The sequence below is a fragment of the Xiphophorus couchianus genome, chromosome 3 (assembly GCF_001444195.1).
Source record: "Xiphophorus couchianus chromosome 3, X_couchianus-1.0, whole genome shotgun sequence".
Lineage (NCBI taxonomy): Eukaryota > Metazoa > Chordata > Actinopteri > Cyprinodontiformes > Poeciliidae > Xiphophorus > Xiphophorus couchianus.
In genome coordinates this window covers 284,156-305,930 of record NC_040230.1, presented here as the reverse complement: position 1 = coordinate 305,930, position 21,775 = coordinate 284,156, and the positions used below count along the sequence as shown (strand labels likewise).

The 21,775-nt window shown below is 45.7% G+C and overlaps 2 protein-coding genes across 4 annotated transcripts; one reads left to right on the top strand and one right to left on the bottom strand.

The window, feature by feature from the left end:
* The first annotated feature begins 295 nt into the window (after positions 1-295).
* plekho1b (pleckstrin homology domain containing, family O member 1b) lies at positions 296-10,943 on the top strand. Its single transcript, XM_028012354.1, has 6 exons — positions 296-711; positions 1,380-1,526; positions 6,291-6,431; positions 6,992-7,096; positions 7,175-7,273; positions 7,592-10,943. Exons 1-6 carry the CDS (start codon positions 685-687, stop codon positions 8,216-8,218), a joined length of 1,146 nt encoding a protein of 381 aa, XP_027868155.1. The 5' UTR covers positions 296-684; the 3' UTR covers positions 8,219-10,943.
* A 7,322-nt stretch (positions 10,944-18,265) lies between these two features.
* LOC114141669 (acidic leucine-rich nuclear phosphoprotein 32 family member E-like) lies at positions 18,266-21,749 on the bottom strand. Of its 3 annotated transcripts, none has more exons than XM_028012357.1 (7): positions 21,544-21,747; positions 19,734-19,883; positions 19,543-19,665; positions 19,245-19,392; positions 19,069-19,178; positions 18,933-18,999; positions 18,266-18,856 (listed from the first exon to the last, which is right to left on the bottom strand). In XM_028012357.1, the coding sequence occupies exons 1-7, from the start codon at positions 21,595-21,597 to the stop codon at positions 18,777-18,779; spliced, it is 732 nt and encodes a 243-aa protein (XP_027868158.1). In that variant the 5' UTR covers positions 21,598-21,747; the 3' UTR covers positions 18,266-18,776. The 3 variants fall into 3 exon arrangements, with proteins under 3 accessions (XP_027868158.1, XP_027868157.1, XP_027868156.1); XM_028012356.1 differs by having other exon boundaries at positions 19,245-19,395; positions 21,544-21,746; XM_028012355.1 differs by having other exon boundaries at positions 19,069-19,395; positions 21,544-21,749.
* Positions 21,750-21,775: the final 26 nt, after the last annotated feature.

Here is a 21,775-nt window from a genome sequence, read left to right as displayed (position 1 = left end):
AGACAGGTCAGACTGGACCTGCAGGATAGGTGTCTGACCAAGTTTGGGATCCGGGCCGACCCTGAAACCGACTCGGTTCGGCTGGGAGCCGTCCAACATCTGTCGTTTCCAGAGCGGGATTAACCGGCCGACCAGAACCGGGATCTGAGGAAACATCCGCTGCTGGACGGAACCAGGGGTCTGGTTGGGTTCCATCTGAATCGGACCAGAACCGCCATCTGGTCATGGTCCAGATTTCAGAACCTCCAGATGATGCCTTCATCCTGGACCTGATGCCAGAGCGGCTGCAAACTGAAGCGGGACCGGCCTCAGGTTCCGGGTAATCCGGTTCCGCTGTGCGCCAGCGGGGGGCGCTGTGATGCTGCCGAGGAGCCGCTGAGCCAGCGGGGAGTCCACGGGAGGAGGAGGAGGAGTAATCGGACACCGACCCCCAGAGCTGCTGCTGGCTGCTCAGAGTGAAGTGGAGCCCGGCGGCGGCGGCGGGTCGGTCATTCTGTCAACCCCGCGGACAGCGAGCGGAGGAGCGGCGGAGCAGAGTGGGAGTCTCCGGTCTCCCTGCGGAACTTTCCCCGGCTTCAGCGCTCTCCCATCGGCGGCTGCCGCTCCGCAGCGCTGACTGGACGAATAACGGAGTTGTATGAAAGTGGGAGAAGTTGCGTTTCCGGCAGCCTGACTGCCCCCACGATGAAGAAGAACAGCTCCGGGAAACGGGTGAGTCCTAACGGAACCGGTACTGGTTGCTTTTTACCGTTAAGCCGAATCTGGAGGAACAAAAGCCCCAGGATTAGGTTGAGCTTTTATTCTGAAGGCCATAAAAGCCGCTATTTGCTGCAGACTCTATTTCCGACTTTCAGAAGAAAGGTATGGTTTATTATTGTGCAGTTTAAAGCGGTCCGGTTCTTACTAGGTTCGGTGTAAAGACTTTAAAAAGTTATTTAAAGTCTTTACAAATAAAAATCATAAACAGAGAGGTGCGATGCGTTCAGGTGTAAACAGATGTGTCAGTAAATCAGGAAGCTGAGAGGGGAACCCAGAGCAGAGTGACAGTTAATCTGCCAACAGCTTAAAGGGTCATGTTACACACATCCACAGGGTTAGATAACTAACATCTGACACCTGAACGCACCACAGGCCAGTTGGAATAAACCAGGGTCCTGAACGCATCATAGACTGATAGAAAGGAACAATAAGGGCCATGAACGCATCACAGCTTGGTTAGCATAAATGACTGGTAGCCTGAACGCAGTCAAGAGGACCCTGAACGCACCACCTGCCAGATCTCTTTCCTCTGTTGATAGGCTCATGTTCTAATCAGAACCACGCAGGTCAGAGGTCAGCACTAGAGCTCAGTCTGTTCAGCTTCCTGTTTCCTGTTTCAGGGTCCGGCGGACCCCGGCCAGCAGAACCCAGCGCCGGACAAAACGGGCTGGATCAGGAAGTTCTGTGGGAAGGGGATCTTCAGGGAGATCTGGAAGAACCGCTTCGTGGTTCTGAAAGGAGACCAGCTGTTCATCTGTGAGAAGGAGGTGAGTCAGGGGTGGGGCTTAGCTCGGAGTGGGCGGGGCTTATAGAGGAATGGGCGGGGTTTCTGCCACGACAGGCGGGGTTTAGAGCGGTGGCTGGGGAGTCATGATCTCTGAACTCTCTGGACATATTCTGCATGTTTCAGTCTGAAGACCATTCAGAACCTCAGAGTTCTACTGGACCCGGCAGAACCTGGTGTTCCTCTGGGTTCTGGTTTTATTCTATCCGGTTCTCCTCCATTTCCTGCTGCTGACAGGAGTCCGGTTTCAGTCTGAGAGGAACACAGAAAGATCGGGTTTCACTGTCGAGGTGGAGCCGCCTCACAGAACCACAGATTAGAACCTCCTGGTTTCACTGCAGTGAGTTAGAACCCAAAGTGTCTGGTTCTGTTAGTTCTGTTGGTTCGGTTGGTTCTCCTCCTAAGCCAGACCCAGATTCTGCAGGGAACTGGAGAACAGAGCTGGTTCTGGTTCTGTGATGCATTCAGGTTCCTCTTCCTGTCAGCACCATATTAGGCCTGGTGTGTTGGTTCAGAGCATTGCCGTGGTGACCAGCCTCTTCCTGTTTGTGGTGGCTGTCTTCCTGTTCGATCAGAAATAACTTGATCAGAACCACAGAGGAACTGAAACCGAGCCGGTCGGACCTTCAGAACCTTTTGACTCGGTTCACTGCTGGTCAGAACCTTCAGCAGTCTGAACCAGGAGGAAGGTTTTCCCAGTTCCCATTTCAGTTAGTTGGGCGCGGATCAGCAGAAACGTTCTGGTGGTTCTGACCCGGTTTCAGATCAGCCAGTCTGTGTTTCTTCTAGTGAGGGCGGGCTGCTGGTTTCCACGGTGACCACAGTAAGACCCCTAGCTCCAGAGGTAACCGATGGCAACCAGCTGGGCCTCGGCAATGAAGCGGGTCGGTCCGACTCGGTTCTGGATTTCAATTTGTTTCTCAAATCAGTTCCTCACAGATTTGCAAACAATCCGAGGAGATCGGCGCCCGGCGCCGCCTGAGGTCACCCAAGGTCACCTGGGGTCACACAGGTCAGAAGCAGCTGACTCATGTCTAAAATCATCAGAACTTCAAACGATGTTCTGGATCCGTGTGGTTCCACCAGGCGGTTCTGGTTCCAGATCAGAAGCACGCTGTTGGACACCTGGAGGTCGGAGGTCAGCGCGGCTCATTATGTAACCATTCTCAGAGAGTATTGATTATCGATTGATGATGCAACATCGGAAGGAACAAACGCCCCGGGACGCAGACGGGCTCAGAGCAGAGCAGAGGTTCTGGTTCTGATCAGCAAAATGAGTCTATGTAGCAACAATAATATGACTCAAGTAAAAGAAAAAGGTACAGCGCAGTAAAACTACTCTTATAAGTAACTTTTTTCCAAAAAGTTACTCAAGTGAATAAAACCAGCACTCCCCACTTTTTGAACATAAACAGCACCAGTAGCCTACAGGCTGCTAGTTAACAAGCTCAAGGGGCTGTATTGGTGTTTGCTAGTCATCTTTTTAGCTAACATTAGCTAGTAATCTTTTAGCTAACATTAGCTAGCCATTTTTTAGCTAACATCAGCAAGTAATCTTTTAGCTAACATTAGCTAGTCATCTTTTTAGCTAACTTTAGCTAGTCATCTTTTTAGCTAACATTAGCTAGTCATCTTTTAGCTAACATTAGCTAGTCATCTTTTAGCTAAATTAGCTAGTCATCCTTTTAGCTAACATTAGCTAATCATCTTTTAGCTGACATTAGCTAGTCATCTTTTAGCTAACATTAGCTAGTCATCTTTTAGCTAACATTAGCTAGTCATTTTGTAGCTAACATTAGCTAATCATCTTTTAGCTAAATTAGCTAGTCACCTTTTAGCTAAATTAGCTAGTCATCTTTTAGCTACATTAGCTAGTCATCTTTTAGCTAACATTAGCTAGTCATCTTTTAGCTAACATTAGCTAGTCATCTTTTACCTAACATTAGCTAGTCATCTTTTAGCTAACATTAGCTAGTCATCCTTTTAGCTAACATTACCTAGTCATTTTTTAGCTAACATTACCTAGTCATCTTTTAGCTAACATTAGCTAGTCATCTTTTAGCTAACATTAGCTAGTCATCTTTTAGCTAACATTAGCTAGTCATCTTTTAGCTAACATTAGCTAGTCATCTTTTAGCTAACATTAGCTAGTCATCTTTTAGCTAACATTAGCTAGTCATCTTTTAGCTAACATTAGCTAGCCATTTTTTAGCTAACATCAGCAAGTAATCTTTTAGCTAACATTAGCTAGTCATCTTTTTAGCTAACTTTAGCTAGTCATCTTTTTAGCTAACATTAGCTAGTCATCTTTTAGCTAACATTAGCTAGTCATCTTTTAGCTAAATTAGCTAGTCATCCTTTTAGCTAACATTAGCTAATCATCTTTTAGCTGACATTAGCTAGTCATCTTTTAGCTAACATTAGCTAGTCATCTTTTAGCTAACATTAGCTAGTCATTTTGTAGCTAACATTAGCTAATCATCTTTTAGCTAAATTAGCTAGTTACCTTTTAGCTAAATTAGCTAGTCATCTTTTAGCTACATTAGCTAGTCATCTTTTAGCTAACATTAGCTAGTCATCTTTTAGCTAACATTAGCTAGTCATCTTTTACCTAACATTAGCTAGTCATCTTTTAGCTAACATTAGCTAGTCATCCTTTTAGCTAACATTACCTAGTCATTTTTTAGCTAACATTACCTAGTCATCTTTTAGCTAACATTAGCTAGTCATCTTTTAGCTAACATTAGCTAGTCATCTTTTAGCTAACATTAGCTAGTCATCTTTTAGCTAACATTAGCTAGTCATCTTTTAGCTAACATTAGCTAGTCATCTTTTAGCTAACATTAGCTAGTCATCTTTTAGCTAACATTAGCTAGCCATTTTTTAGCTAACATCAGCAAGTAATCTTTTAGCTAACATTAGCTAGTCATCTTTTTAGCTAACTTTAGCTAGTCATCTTTTTAGCTAACATTAGCTAGTCATCTTTTAGCTAACATTAGCTAGTCATCTTTTAGCTAAATTAGCTAGTCATCCTTTTAGCTAACATTAGCTAATCATCTTTTAGCTGACATTAGCTAGTCATCTTTTAGCTAACATTAGCTAGTCATCTTTTAGCTAACATTAGCTAGTCATTTTGTAGCTAACATTAGCTAATCATCTTTTAGCTAAATTAGCTAGTTACCTTTTAGCTAAATTAGCTAGTCATCTTTTAGCTACATTAGCTAGTCATCTTTTAGCTAACATTAGCTAGTCATCTTTTAGCTAACATTAGCTAGTCATCTTTTACCTAACATTAGCTAGTCATCTTTTAGCTAACATTAGCTAGTCATCCTTTTAGCTAACATTACCTAGTCATTTTTTAGCTAACATTACCTAGTCATCTTTTAGCTAACATTAGCTAGTCATCTTTTAGCTAACATTAGCTAGTCATCTTTTAGCTAACATTAGCTAGTCATCTTTTAGCTAACATTAGCTAGTCATCTTTTAGCTAACATTAGCTAGTCATCTTTTAGCTAACATTAGCTAGTCATCTTTTAGCTAACATTAGCTGTATCCAACAGCTTTACTCAACTCAGTTGGTTAGTTTGGGGAAAAACTGTAAAGTTCTTAGAGTTTTGCTGGTTTGCTGCCATGATTCTAACACACCTGAGTAGCTCTGCACAACAGCATCAGATCTCCGTTGCTGAAGCACAGTTGTAAACCCAGCTAGCGTCTTAGCGCTCATGTTGGGTTTAAAGGCGCCTCGGAAAAACATATTATAACTTGTTAATGGATTCTACGGCTGAAAAAAGTGACAGAAAGTACAGACACGGGAAGTGCGGAAGCCCCTACTGTATCAAACCGATAGAGGAATAACAGAGTAGGCCACTTTTAAGTAAAAACAACAAACAGCTTCAGGGGGGTACAATCCGGACCTGGTGGGTCTGCTGTGCAGCTGGGTCGGGTCAGAGCCCAGTAGAGCCAGCAAGGGGCGTGGCCTCCCTCCCAGGAAGTCTCAGCTTAAGGCTGCTCAATAATGGATGCTGTTTCCATGGAGACAGACGGGCTGAGATGAAGCTGCAGGTGATCAGAGCAAGGACTGGGTCTGGTTCTGACCCGGTAAAGGTTCTGGAGGTTCCAGAGTGGTTGTGGTTCTGCTGCTGTGTTCAGAACTTGGTTCTGTTGATGACCTGGTTCGGACCCAGCTTCAGATCCTGGTCCAGTCAGTGAGCGGTTCTGGTTCTGGAGCGGCCCAGCAGGTCCACATCTCCACCTGCCACCACCGTACATCACAGTTACCATGACAACCGGCCTCACCTGGACTGATCAAACCTTCAACCGTCGCCCCTCCTTGTGACCGAAGTGAACCTGGTGTTGATCCTTGTCGTGGAAAAAACTATTTCCAATCACTGTTCAGGTAAAATCACTCAATCAGATTTATTCATATATTGAGCACAACTCAGAGAGTCACAGGACAATTAGTAATGAAGCAGGTCTGAAACGGAAAGCTCCGCCAGGCAGAGAAACACATGAGTTTTGTACAAAGGATCCAAAGCCTGGAAATCAGACTGGTTCCCATGCAGCTGGGGAAACAACATCCAACCCTGTGCATGAAACCCAAACAGTTTAACTTGGTGGGAACATATAGAACTTAGAATAAACATATAGCGATACAACTAGCAGGTGTAACCTAACTGTAACTTTTCCACATCAATCCTCCAGGCTCCGCCTCCTCAGTCAGTTACCGGTACTTCCTGTGTGTGTCCAGGTGAAGGAACTGGGTCAGGCCGACGAAGTTCTGGACCTGTCCGACTACGAACGCTGCGAAGAGATCAGGAAGAACAAGAGCCGCAGCAAGAAGAACCACAGCAAGTTCAAACTGCAGCGCTGCAGCTCACCAGGGAACACGGTACACACCTGGAGACAGGTCACACACCTGGAGACAGGTCACACACCTGGAGACACGTCACACACCTGGAGACACGTCACACACCTGGAGACAGGTCACACACCTGGAGACAGGTCACACACCTGGAGACACGTCACACACCTGGAGACAGGTCACACACCTGGAGACAGGTCACACACCTGGAGACACGTCACACACCTGGAGACACGTCACACACCTGGAGACAGGTCACACACCTGGAGACACGTCACACACCTGGAGACACATCACACACCTGAATCATTTATTGTGCAGCGCTGGTTTCATTAGCAGTTAGCATTAGCAGTAAGTCACCTGTACAGCGCTGCGTCCATTATGACATCATTCAGGTGGGCGGGGCCAAACCGAGTGGAGCAGATTTAGCTAGACTGACAACAGGCAGAAACGTTTTGACTCCTGACAGACACTAACAGCTCATCATCATCATCATCATCATGAAAAAAATCGTCATTATTAACGACATTAACACTAGTACACCCCTTTAGCCCCGCCCCTGACCAGGTGTGCCTCCTTTGCTGCAGGTGCCCAACCAGGTGTTCCTGGCTGTCAGCCCGGAGGAGAAGGACTCCTGGATCAACATCCTGAACACGGCCATCACCAGAGCCAAGAACCGGATCCTGGATGAGGTACCAGCAGAACCACAACAGAACCGCCCTTCATTTGGCCCAGTTTAACCTGACCCAGTCTCTGGTTCTGCTACTCAGGTGATGGTGGACGACTCCCAGCTGTCTCACCTGACCAGAGACAGAGTGAAGATCCCTCACAACCGCCGGCTGCCCACCAGAGGCCACCTGCTGGCCGTGGTCAGTATGACGCCTTCCTTGTTTTACTAACTAACTATTTAGTTAGTAAAACTAAATAATGTTACTTTTTAGTTGTTTTACTAACTAATTATTTACGTAGTTAGTAAAACAGATATTTAGCGAGCAAGCTAAATATTTGATCCAAATTAGAAAATGTAGTTAGCAAGTTATTAGGTTGCTAGCTAACCGTTTAGGTTGAAACTGTGATATTAATAAATGAATGAATTACAGCTGGTCGTTAGGAGGGCAGGTGAGACGATGTTTGGGCTCATCGGTTCCTCAGAACCAGCTGTGACCCGTTTCCTGTGTGTCCGCCAGGCGTCCACCTCGTCCTCAGACGGGATGCTGACCCTTGACCTCATCCAGGAGGAGGACTCGGCGTCTCATAAAGGCGTCGCCTCAGAACCGCCGGCTCGACCGGGTCCGGACTGTCCCAGGTCCCAGACGGACGGGTCGCTAGCGGACCGAAGCGCTGAGTCGTCCTCCAAGTCCCAGAGCCTTCCCTGCGACACGGCCGTGTGGCAGAAGACGGGTCCGGCCCAGACCCCCCAGCCGGACCGGCGGCTTGGCGCTGCGGAGAAGAACCGCTGCGCCTCCATGGACGAGATCCTGAACCCGGACGCCAAGAACCAAACTCCGACCGGAACCGGCAGAACCGCGGCACCGCTCGGCCGGCTACAGGAGCTCATCGACCAGAAGCTGGAGCGGACGGAGCGGCTGCTGCTGGAGGTCCAGGCCGACGCCGAGCCGGGCGGAGCCAAGGGCGGGAAGCCGGCGCCGGACGGACCACGGGCCGAGGCAGAGCGGCTCTTGAAGGAGGCGGCAGCCACCTGGACCCAGGCCCGGCAGGTTCTGGACGAGGTCCAGGAGCTGAAGGCGTTGTACCGCCAGCTGGAGCCCGGCTGCCTCAACAGCACCAAACCCAACCGTAAGAGCCTGATGTGACCCGGCCAAACCAGAACCACAGCCCGGTCTGGACTCTGCTGGATCCTAAAGACTTCCCGGGGGTTCCGAAGAGCAGAACCTCATCAATCCTGTCAGAAGTTCCTGTTCTGTTGGACCTGGCTGGGTCCCTGAAGCTCCGCCCACAAACACCTGAACATCAGGTGTTCTCTCAGGTTCCTGTGCCTTCAGAAAGAACTTTGACCTGAGGTTCTGGTTGGACCGACTCCTGGGTGTGGACCAGTCTAAAGTACTGCTGTAATATATGGAAATGCTGCTTTTTACTGGGTTTTGATCCGGTTCAGAATCTCAAACCAGGATCAGAACCAACAGACGGATTTTGAGAGTTCTGGGAGGTTCTGAAGGAAACCAGCGGATTTTTTTCTGCAGGGGAAAAAAAAAGTTTCAGACGTTTTTATTACAAAGTTGATCAAAGTCAATGTCTACGCAGATGATGTGGTTCTGTTGGCCAACGGTCCGATTGGTGTGAGGCCCGGTTCCTGAGGAGTAGGTTCTGGTAGAGGATGAAATGATCTGGATCCACGGCCAGATCGCATCTCAGGTTCCAGTCCTGAGATGTGGACCAGAACCAACAGTACCTGGTTCTGGACGGAGGCAGATAGAAGTGGGTCAGGGGTTCTGCCTCAGTCAGGACTGGATCAGGAGAATCCTTCTCATTACTGTGAAAATCATTCAGGTATGGTGATAGCATTAGCATTAGCATTTCCCATCAACCACTTGAATTTCAGGATGATGGCTGTTTTTCAAGATGGCTGCTGCTTTTTACACCCTTTAAATCAGTTATTGCCATGAAACTTTTCCCATTTTCATGACTTGGATGAATTTTTTGTGACATCATGTTTCGGTGGTCCGGTTCATGAAACGTTAAAGTGATAAGTTGCTGCCGTCAGAGCGCGGGGGACATAAAACACGGGAAATTTACAGGACAATACGGGAGAACGGCGGCGGGAAAGAGGAGAAAAATACGGCAGTTTCAAAACGGGAGACTGAAGAAGACTAGAGACAGTCAACTTAACGTTAGTGTTTTTTTTGTTTAGCAGTTTAGCGTTAGCTTATATTTATGTTTTTAATGCATTTAGCATTTGCTAGCATAGCATTTAGCAGTTGAGCAATAGAATCTGCTAATTTTTTAAATTCACCTAGTGCTTTAGCAATAGTGTATCTAAGATTCTTGTTTAGCAAATTATTAGTTATTGAAGCTAACATTTCAGTTAGCCCACTGCTGGCAATAACTGATTTTATTGCAACCATGTACTGTCCAACAACCATGACGGCCATTTTGAAATACAAGATGAAGAAAATATGATGCTAATGTCTCAAAATACGTAGGCTATTTGACAGCAAATACATTCATCTAATTGGTGATTTTAGTACAAAAAGACACAATGGCGGCCATCTTGAAAAATCTATTTTAAAAAAATTATCAGTAAATATGGGTTCATTTATACATGATTTGACACCAAAGTATGCATCAGTGATAAATATTTTCAGCTTTAGTGAAATTTTTTTTATTGACAACAGTGGTAGCCATCTTGAAAGATGGCAGCCATCTTGAATTTTTCAGCGGCATTTTTTGTTATTTTGTTTTTTTCGAAGAAGCAAGCCCAGGTAACATCTGTGCCAAGTTAGATTGTAGCATCCGCATGTTACCTGTTGCTCTGTGGCGTTTTCACTGGGCGGAGAACCCGGCCGTCCAGAACTGCCCAAAGGTTCTGTTGAATCCACAGAAGGAACAGAAGGTCCATTTGAGTTTTAGCTAGTTTGGCTTTCTGTAGAACAGAACTGACCTGTTCACACCTGCAGGTTTTCTAGAAGGTTCTGCTGAGAACAGCTGGTTCTGACTCTCCCGAGCCGTTCAGAACCAGAACCTGCTGCTTCTCAGGTAGATTTAAACGGACCGGCTGGACCGCCAGGCTGAATGTGCTAACAGTTCTTTGGTTCTTTGTTCCATGGAGATCGGGTTCGATCCAGAGTGTTGAATCGGATCTCCCATGTGGCGTTTCTTCCTCGGACTGATAGTTTCTATGGAGCAGTCGGTACCGGGGGATCAATTCCATGGTTCTAACAGAACCGCTGACTCCAGCTGATGGCCTGGAGTCCATCCAGTCCACCAGCCTTCTCCTGGACTGCCTTCAGGACTGTTCCTTAGGCAGGATACTCGCCTCTTCCTCCTGTCCGGTTCAGTTTCTTTGACTCAAACTGCTCTGACAGACAGAAACCAGAACACCACCACTGGTTCTGGTTCTGTTTGGACCAGCTGGTTCTGCTCCGTATCGGTATGATGTTGGACTGAGCTCTCGTGGATTTTTCTCTGGATAGAAACTTTTTCACAGCCGGAAACTCAGGGGAACCGGAGACTGGATCGACCAGAACCGAATCATCTCAGACCCAAACTGATTCTGGATCAGACTGGAATCAAACCGGGTCAGACTAGAACCAGAATACAACCAGACTGAAACCCAACTGCAGCATGCCTGGTTTAGGCTGCAACTGGACCAGAACCAGAACGGAGACCAACTGGTCCTGTAGTGACTCCATCGGGTCGAAGTTCCTTTCACCGTTTTCCTGCCTCCATCGCTCATTTTCTAAATGTATTCCTGTGGCCTTAAACCCTGCAGGGGATCATGGGAGATGTAGTTCAGTTGAGATGTGAGCCAGCTGAGAGTTCTGACCTGTTAATGTGCTAAAATAAAATCTATAAAGTGAACCTGGATGTGTGGAGTGTCACTGTGGTGCTAGCGAGGAGCTGGCTAACGTCAGCGAGGAGCTGGCTAACATCAGCCAGGAGCTGGCTAATGTTAGCGAGGAGCTGGCTAACGTCAGCAAGGAGCTGGCTAACATCAGCCAGGAGCTGGCTAATGTTAGCGAGGAGCTGGCTAACGTCAGCCAGGAGCTGGCTAACATCAGCCAGGAGCTGGCTAACATCAGCCAGGAGCTGGCTAATGTTAGCGAGGAGCTGGCTAACGTCAGCCAGGAGCTGGCTAATGTTAGCGAGGAGCTGGCTAACGCCAACAGTTCTGTGGGTTAGCTTTATCATACTACTAAATATATAAAACAGTCAAAAATAATCAACAATCGGGGACTTCCGGATGGCGGAGAAGCGAGCAACAGCATAAATTTTGAGCTCCGAGACGGTCGAGTTACCCCCGACAAATAATTCATAAAACACCGTTTTTTAGTATTTACATGTCATGTCAGGGAGTAACAAGAGGAATTCAGCAAGAAAGCGCGAAAGAAACTGTTGTTTTATCGAAGGAGGTCTCTGAAGGTAGCAAGCTAGCAGCGGACAAAGCTATGGATGCTATGGGAGCTAACATTCTTGCAGAGCTGAAAGAAGTTCAGACAAACCTCAAAAAACAAATCACTGACCAGTCAGGACTCATAACAAAAGAAATGTCTGAGTTTAGAAAAGAGATGGGGAAGCGGCTTGACGACATTGATGCAGACCTGAAAGACGTAAAGAACAGAGTTGAGGAGGCTGAGCAGCGAATAACAGAAGTAGAGGAATTCAACATGGCCGTCAAAGACGTGCTGAGCCACACGCTGCAGCTACAAGAAGGCCTACAAACACGTCTAACAGACCTGGAAGCCCGTTCACGTAGGAATAACATTCGTATTCATGGGGTCACAGAGGGAGAAGAAGGCGACAACTTGCAAAAATTTATAGAGAATTTCATTAAAACTGAACTCTCCCTCACGGACCCCACGCTGGGCATACAGCGCTGCCATCGGTCACTCGGGCCCAAACCGCCGCCCGGCTCCAACCCCAGATCCATCGTGATACATTTTCTGGAGTATACCACGAAGGAACTAGTGCTTCGTTCTGCGTGGGGTAAGAAAGTGATACAGCTGAGAGGAAAACGCATGTTCTTCGGTCAAGATGTCCCCTGTGACATCCTTGCTAAACGTAAAGCATATAATCCCATCAGGAAGATCTTACAAGAGAAGGGACTTCGCTTCCAGTCTGTACCCATCCAGACTTCGTGTGTTTTATCAGAACGGCCCTGTGATTTACAACAGCACACAGGACGCATCTGACAACATGAGGAAGAGGAACATGTTCGAAGCGGCGGACAAACCAACGGAGGACGCCTCCCCGCCCAAACCGGGAGCCTTCTCCCGGGAAGGAGCGAGCGGAACCCAGCGGTGGACCCGGGAAACGCGAGTGAAACACATCCAGGAAAAACTTAGGGCCTTCAAGCGCAAAGACAACACCCTGTAACCTTCTGGTGAATTCCTCTGTAAAGTACCAGTATTACGGACGACCGCAGATCTGGGAACAGACATGCTTTCTCCATGGGCGCTGCCATGATGGACGAGAGACGAGGGGCAGCACCGCGGGGAGCCCCCTGGGGTTCCAGGGACTCTGAAGGTGGACTGGTACTTCACTCTTGGAAGTCACGTATGTTATGTGTTTTGTTGTTTTTGCAGATCCCCCCTTGTTCACCAGAGCACCTGGAAAATAATAGGTATTTCTTTTTTTGTAAACTAATGACAGAAGTGAAACAACAATATAAGGTAATTACTCTTAATGTTAACGGCTTACATAATCCCATTAAAAGAGGCAAAGCTCTTGTAAAGATGAAACAAGAAAAGCAAGATATAATTTTTTGGCAAGAAACACATCTTTCTACTGCTGAACATGAAAAATTATGTAAAATGGGGTTTAAAAATGTGTATTTTTCTTCATATGCAAAAAGCAGCTCTAGAGGAGTAGCGATTTTAATATCCAACAGGCTGAACTTTCAGTTCTTCTCACAAATTAAAGACAAAGAAGGACAGTATATACTGGTCAAAGGATACATAGATCATAAAGAAGTAACCTTACTGAATGTGTATAGACCACCCGGAAATAATACACAACTTATTAAGAAAATTTCTGACATGATCGCAACAGAAGTATCTGGGATATTGATATGCGGGGGGAGACTGGAACGTTCACTTAAATCCTTTTCTGGACTCAACCAGCAAAATTACAAAGGCTCAGACAGAAGCAATATACATTAAAAGAATGCTTAAAGAATTAGGGTTGGTGGATATATGGAGGAACTTGCATCCTCGGGATAAAAAATACACCTTTTTTTCTCACTCTCATCAGATGCATTCAAGATTAGATTATTTCTTTATACAAAATGTTGATAAACATAGAATAATAAACTGTGACATCGGGGTGAGAGATATATCTGATCATGCGGGGGTGTATATGACTCTTCACCTGGATAATGATCGTAAAGAAACCCTGTGGAGGCTTAATAATAGTTTATTGAATGATACTAAATTTGGCAGCTTCGTAGAAAAAGAATTCAAAGACTATATGGACCACAACAACACAGAGGATATTTCTCCCTGTATCTTATGGGACGCAGCAAAGACTGTTCTGAGAGGGAAGTTAATTATGTGATCCTCCCATAAGAAAAAAGAAAAAGAGAAATGTTTAAAAGCTCTTACTATAAAATTAAAATCTCTAGAAGTACAGCATATGGAAAATAATAATGACCACACCCTGCTACAAATAAGAGAAACAAAACAAGCTCTAAACTGCTTATATGAAGACCAGTTAGAGAAAAAAACTAAATTTATTAAACAGAATTATTATGAAAATGGACCCAAATCAAAGAAACGTCTTGCCTGGAGAATACGTAAACAACAAACTGATAGATTTATACAAAAAATTAAAAATCCAATAGATAAAATGACACACCACTCTCTAAAAGACTTTAAAAAATCTTTTGAATTATACTACACTCAACTATACACACAGCCTCACGCAGTGGACCCGTCCTCAGTGAGAGCATTTCTTGCCTCACTGGATTTACCATCGATAGGAACAGATCAAAATAATAGGCTAACACAACAAATAACTGAGGAGGAGATTAATAAAGCAATTTCAAAAATGAAAGGGAATAAGATGGCAGGTGAGGACGGCTACCCGGCAGAGTGGTATAGACACTTCCGAAAATTATTTACTCCTCTGCTTAGGAGTTGCTTTAATCATATACTTTCTGGAGGGGAAACACCACCATCTTGGAGAAGAGCAGTGATCTCAGTGATTCCTAAGCCAGGTAAAGATAAAACAGAATGTGGTTCATACAGACCAATATCAGTTTTAAACATTGATTACAGAATATTTGCAACAATACTGGCTAAAAGGCTGGAATTTATAATCCCAGAAATTACAGACGCAGATCAGACTGCTTTTGTTCACAACAGACAAACCCATGACAATGTGAGACGGGCTCTTCACCTCATAGACCAAATGAAATACACAGAATCCATAGCTCTCAGTTTAGATGCAGAAAAGGCGTTTGACTCGGTGTGTTGGAACTATCTTTATTTGGCTTTGTTAAGATTTGGCTTTAATAATCAAATTATAGGTTGCTTTCGGTCTCTGTATGAGTCACCCTCTGCCAGGATTAAGTTTAATGGGGATTTATCAGATAAAATACAACTAGGAAGGGGCTGTCGCCAAGGCTGCCCCCTCAGCCCCACACTGTTTGAGCTTTTTATTGAGCCTCTAGCGCAGGCCATCAGAGAACACAAGGACATTATGGGTGTAACCATTAAAGGCACAGTGCACAAGATATGCCTCTATGCCGATGACGTGCTCGTATTGCTAACTAACCCGGAAGTCAGCCTACCTAATTTTCTGTCTTTACTCAAGACATTCGGCACTTATTCAGGGTATAAATTGAATCTACAGAAAACACAAGTTCTCTCATTTAATTATCAACCGTCAGTAAAAATTCAGAAAATGTCTAGGTTCAACTGGCACAATACATTTATAAAATATCTGGGAATTAAAATTCCTGTAGAGTTATCTAATCTTTTTGAATGCAACTATATCCCACTGACAGCAGAGATTAGGGCGGATCTACAACGTTGGTCTCTATTACCCATGAATCTACATAATCGAATAGATATAATAAAGATGAACCTTTTACCAAGGATTCTTTATCTTTTTCAGGCCTTGCCTATAAAAGTACCTGACAAACAATTTCGCGATTGGGACAGAACAATCTCAAATTTTATCTGGGCTAAACAAAGACCGAGAATAAAATTCCAGACACTACAGCTGTCAAAAGAAAGGGGTGGAGGGGCTTTACCACACCTAGAGGATTATTACAGAGCAGCGCAGATGAAAGTGTTAGTTGGTTGGTGTGACCCAACATGTGAAGCTAAATGGAAAGAGGTAGATCTGTCTTACAGTGATATACCTCTGCAATCCTGGCTCGGAGATCGTTATCTTATTAAAAAACATATAGATTCTGACCTAATACCCTTATGGATAAAAGTACCATTGGACATATGGCATAAAATATTAAAGCAAGTAAAGACTGAAAGAAATGCTCGAATTTTAAGATGGCCAGTTTATGATAGAAATTTTCTTCCTGCAAGAATGGATAAGAGATTTGCACAGTGGTCACAAAAAGGCTTAACAAGTTATTGGAAGATGACAAAGAATAATGAATTAAAAAGTTTTAAACAACTTCAAGATAACTATAACCTGGAAAAATGTGACTTTTTTAGATACCTCCAGTTAAGACACTACTACAATAAAAGTATAAAATATTTGGAGGAGGACGAGGCAGGTATACTTAAAATCCTATTAGATTCGAGCAACGGAAGATCTCCCAAAAAACAATATACAAACTATATGCATGTCTACAAACGGAGAAGAAATGTAATACAACATATATTAAGACTAAATGGGAAAAAGAAGCCAAAATAACAATAACTGACCATGTTTGGTCAAATATATGCAACTCTGTGATTCACACGTCAAGTTCTGGCCTGTGGAAGGAATTTTCCTGGAAATGCCTGGTGCGTTTTTTTGTTACACCTGATATTAAAAGTAAATATTGTAACGATACTGAAAAGGCAAAATGTTGGAGGAACTGTGGGAATGTGTCTGCAGGACATTTTCATATTTTTTGGGAATGTATTAAGATCGCACCCTATTGGTCGGAAGTGATAAAAGAAATCAACACTAAAATGGACTTAAATTTATGTTGTGACTTTACTGTGGTTTTCCTGGGTAATTTACCCAGGAACTGGAGAAATCTGATAGATATCTCCTGTTAATATTATTATCAGGTGCAAAGAAAGCTGTAACTCGCCGGTGGCTTGATGGGGAATCACCGTCATGTTTGGACTGGAAGGACATAATTGAGGAAATTCACGCAATGGAGAGACTGACTTTCATTAAGGCTTGCCACCTATAAATACAATAAATACTGGAAGAAATGGATCACTCATCTGACACCAACAGTATAATTAATGTAATTACATATTTTCTTATTTTTGTTTTTTCCTTGTTATCACTCAACTGCTCCTGTCAAACTAGCTGCTCTGTAATTTTTTTTAAATTTTTTTATTTATTTTTATTTTTTTTTTGTTAGAGGGGGGTCTAACTGTTCAATGTATGTATGTGTGTCTCTAAAACTGCAAAAATAATAAAAATAAAGTTTAAAAAAATAAAATAAAATAATCAACAATCAAAGCTAAATATTTATCTCAACGAGTTTGAAGTTATTTAGATGGAAAGTAAATATTTAGATTCCTGATGAAACATTTAGTTGGGAAGCTAAATGTTTAATTTGAAGCTCAATATTTAGCTTACAAACCAAATGTTTTGCTTGCTGATCAAATATTTAGGATATTAATAGGACATTGTTTCAGGATAATGTGAAGCAGTTCTGGTTCTGGTTCTGCTGTGTTGGATCAAGATTCTGTTTAATGAAAGCAGCAGAAGCTCATCAGAACTGTTTAGATTACCCAGAACACGACTGCCCTGGGCCTGTTTTAAACCAGTCTAAACTGGGTTTAAACCAGTCTAAACTCCAGTCTGGAGTGGCAGATTTCACTAATCTCCATTCTGAAACCAGTTTAAGTTACACTGGATCTGACCTGGTTCAGACTTTTAGTCCTGAACAAAGTTTAAATTTGATCAAATTCTGGAGTGTGGAGTGTGAACGCAGCCTGAGCTGCACCAGTTCAGAACCGGGTCGCTTTAAACTGGTCCAGTGAGTTTCTCAGCTCCAGTCTGGACCCGGTGGTATTCAAACTGAATGCAAACTCCTTAATGTCCGTTTCCATGACGACGACGACTTGAGGTCACAGGTGCGGCTAATTTGTTTGTTGGGACATTTAGCTGGTCAAACTGGGACAGATGCTGCGCTCTCACCAACAACCCGGATGACCTTTGACCTTTGCACAGCGTCTCAGCCAAGCCTGGACTGAAAAGCCAACCCACAGCATAACTCTGCCACCACTGTACCAAGCTGTGATGTTCTGGTTTTGGATGCTCCTGATGGAACCAGACCAGAACCTTGTTCAACGTCATGGTAACGGTGCGGCAGGGCGCTATTAAAGGGCCGGTGTCTGAAAACTCCCTTTGTGCTTCTGTGTGCCTTAGTCTCTTTCTTCCTTATAAGGAGAACAGGAAGCTTCGTCTCCTCTGTGAAGTGTGTGTGTGTGTGTGTGTGTGGCCTTACAAGGAGCTGATGTGAAACCAGGAAGTCATGTGATTGACCCAATTTACCCAATTTAGAAATAAACTGCTACTATTTCCTAATAATCAGCCGAAGGAACAGAACCGCCTGAGTGCCAGGTTGTCATGGCAACGCTATGGCATAGTGGCACAGCGCCGCCCTCTGCAGGTGAAACCGTGGAACTACAGTTTAATAATCAACTGGAAGGAGAAAAAGTTGAACTTTAAATTATGAATGTTTAGACCAGAAGCATCAAACTGGGTCCAGTTTCTGGCTCAGAACCAATAAAAGTGGATTTTAATGACTGAACAGCTAACAGCGCTAGCTGTGCCCAGGGTTTACTACAACACTACTGGAAAGTTGAGTGGAAGGAGAAAAGTTGTAGTAGGGACAACTCCAGTGATTAAAGACACCAGCGGTACCTGCTCTAATCATCATGGCAACAGGTGTCAGAACCGAATCATGTTTAATGGTTCTGATGGTTCAGAACCAGAACCATCAGGGTTCTGGTTCTGATGGATGAGAAGCTTCATGCCAGTTTGGTTTCAGTGGTTTTATTCAAAAACTCTCTGCGGTTACAGCGCCACCATCAGGTCAAGACAGGAATAAAAAAATAAAATCGGGTCAAAGAAGTCAAGACGACACCAGAACCTACAGGACCGCCACGTCTATTTACACAGGGAGGGGCGGGGCCAACAGGAGCAGTCCAATAGAGTCCCAGAGAGGCGTCCAATCAGAGCGCAGCGCTGCAGGAGGCGCTGAGCATCATGGGTAATGGAGTCTCCCACTGGGAGGTCAGGCCGATAGAACCGGGCCACTGGAGCAGAACCGGTCCTGGTTCTGATCTGGGTCAGAACCAGGACTGGGTCAGAACCCGTGACGGTTCTGGTTCTGTTCATGATTAAAACTGGAGGATCTTCATCATCATCACCCAGACAACTTCCCATCTGGTTACCATGGTAACAGGGCTTCCTTTTCATCTACGTCTCTGAGGCCACGCCCAGAAGGGGGAGGGGTCAACAGGTAAAGGGCGGGGCCAGGTGTGTCCTCTACTCATCATCATCATCGTCACCTTCATCATCTGCGTCCCTCTTCCTCTTCTCTCCCTGAGCCAGAGCATCATCATCCTCTGAGGAAGAAACCACAGCGCTCAGACGGAGAGGTTGAGCAGAACCAGAACCAGGACATCTTTACTTCAGACTCACCTCCGTCTTCCTCTTCCTCCTCATCATCTTCCTCTTCCTCCACATAGTCTCCATCATCTTCCTCATCCTGAAAGAGAAGCAGTGTTAGCGTTAGCTGCAGCGCCCCCCGCTGGTGACTGTGACGTCACAGACTCACCTGGATTCCCTCCTTCATCAGGTAGGACAGCCCCACCTCAGAACCTTCCTCCTCATCTTCATCTTCATCCTCATCCTCGTCTCCAGGCGGCCCGGCTTCATCATCCTCATCTGGGACAGAGCAGCGCGTCACACACGGAACCAGAAGCACCGGACCGAACCGGACACGGAACTCACCGTTGGACTCAGGCACCTCATTGTCGTCCGGGTCGAAGCCGTCCAGGTAGACAACCTGCGGCAGCAGGCGGAACACGGCGTCCCGGTAACCATCGGCCGCCGTCACGCCGCAGCTGTACAGGTCCAAACTCTTCAGGTTCTTCAGGTTCTGCTGCAGGGAGGCAGGCCGGGTCAGCTGGGTCCAACAGAACCGCACACACTCACAGAAGCACACATGACCCTCAAACAGAACCCGGCCAGAACTTTACTGCAAACATCCGAACCACTAAGAACCGGTCGCAGTCGGGTCGGAACCTACCAGCGGCTGCAGGCTGCTCAGCTCCTTGATGTGGTTGCCGCTCAGGTTCAGGTAGCTCAGGTTGGGGCATTTCTCCGCCAGCGCATCCAGACCTCCAGAGATGGAGTTATCGCTCACCTCCAGCTGAAACACACAGTCCCCGTCAGAGTCCGGGTCGGAGCGGTACCGGAACCCTCCGGAACCGGACCCACCTTCCTGAGCTTGGGCAGCGCCGGCAGTTTGGCCAACGAGCCGAGGCCGACGTTCACCATGCTGAGGACCTCCAGCGCCGAGAACTCCTCCGTCACGCCCTCCACCTCCCCGTCCGCCGAGCGGCAGCTGTCCACCACCAGCTCCCTCACCTGGGGACAGGTGGACCGGGTCAGAACCGCTGGTCGGGCCACAGCCAAGGACCGGGCCAGAACAGTCAGCAGGATCAACTAGTCCCCAACCCAAGCATCCAACATGACTGCCAGAGGCAAATTAAACCTGCTGATCAGTTTTTTCGTTTCTACAGCTCGACCAGGTTCATCTTCCTCTTATGCTGAGGGGGCTGTTAGAAGCGCTTGGATGCCATCTAGAGGTCAGAGTGTGAACTACATCTGCTGCATGGAGCCTGAAGTCAGAAATGGGCCGATAAATAATCTTAACCCTGAGCTGAATTGGTAATATATATTTATGCTGACTAATATCTTTGAGATACATTAAAATAAATAATTTGTGATAATTCTGAAAGTTAATTCTAATTTTGGTTTGAACATTTTTAGCGACACAAAGTTCAATGAGTGATACTGGTATTATTGAGGAATAATTGTAAATAAAACAGAGTAAACCAGGCTGGATCTGTCAGCTGTTCATTCATAACTAGGGGTATTTCCGTCAGTTTAACATCAGCTTTTAAAATAAATAAATATTAGTTTATACCAGAATCAGTTATAATTAAAAATATCTGACATTAACAGGTAAAATTATTCGCTCTGTGAATTCGCTCTCTGAAATCAGATTTTAGTTTTATTTTCCAATTGAATGTGTTGAAAACTGAGATAAAGCTTTAAAATCCAAACATATGTTTCTGTAGGTAAAATGACTGAAGCTTTTTTCCTCCATCCACCCGGAGCCCTGACCGCCGCTCCCTCCCGCTCGGACACCGACCACCAGCAGCTCTGAGGCGGTGAGAGGAGAAACAAGCCAGGAAACACCATCTGGGTGTCTGGGAACAAACGGTCCCAGGTTTCCCTGAACTCGGTTCATCAGCGTTAAAATCCGCCACAACCCAACTGTTCTCCGGAGGTTGGGCTGCAGCAGCATGGTGGGCGCGAACGGCGGACTAAAAAGATTCAAAAACTAAGACAAACTGCTCATGGTGGATTAAAACTGGGCCGAACTGATCCGAACACCTGGAAACACGTTTCAGCACTTTCAGGACCCGAATTAAACACGAAGTCCGGGTTTATATCCAGCAAAATATCAGTTAAGGTTTTGAACATGGAGTCTGGTCTAATGCGCCATTAACGTCAACAATATCCAACTATTTAACTCTGAAGGTTACAATGAGAGTTGTTTCAGTTCGAGCTCCTAACAGCGGCCTTTAACCGAATGTAACCGGGACTGACTAAACCCATCCAGGCTGGTTTTCTCTGAACCACCGAGCCTCGGCGCCAGCACCCCGCCCGGGGAGCTTCCAGCCGCTCGGAAACGCACCGGAATCTCGGTGGTTTGCCTGTTAGCTCGCAGCTGAACTCGGCTCACGCGAGGCGCCCCTTCCACCGCACGAGAAGTGAGCGAAAGCCTCCGCACGAGGCGGAGTCCACGGAGACCGGAGCGAGAACCGCAGCGGAGACTCGAGCCTCGCTCCGAGCTCCAGGTCCGCCGCGGCGCCGGGTTTCTAACCACTGCATCCACGCCAACAGCGGAGGAAGCGACGCCTGTTTCCCGCGGAACCTTTCCATCATGTCGGATTGCATCCTTCGGCTGCTTGTTCTGGGAATTACAAAGTAATTAACCTGTATTTTTATCACAAACCTCTGCGGGACTCCGGTTCCTCAGCTCCAGGCTGATTCTCTTCTTCATCTCCATAATGAAGGCCGAACAAAGTGGATAAAAAGTCTAACTTAGGAACGATAAAGTAAAAGCAATTCAGTAAAGCTCTCCTTCCTCAGCGGCCATTAGACGACGATTAAACCTCCATGTTCGCTGCTGCCCGACCCCCACCATCAGACCACGCCCACCAGTGTATGAATATTCATACATTCAA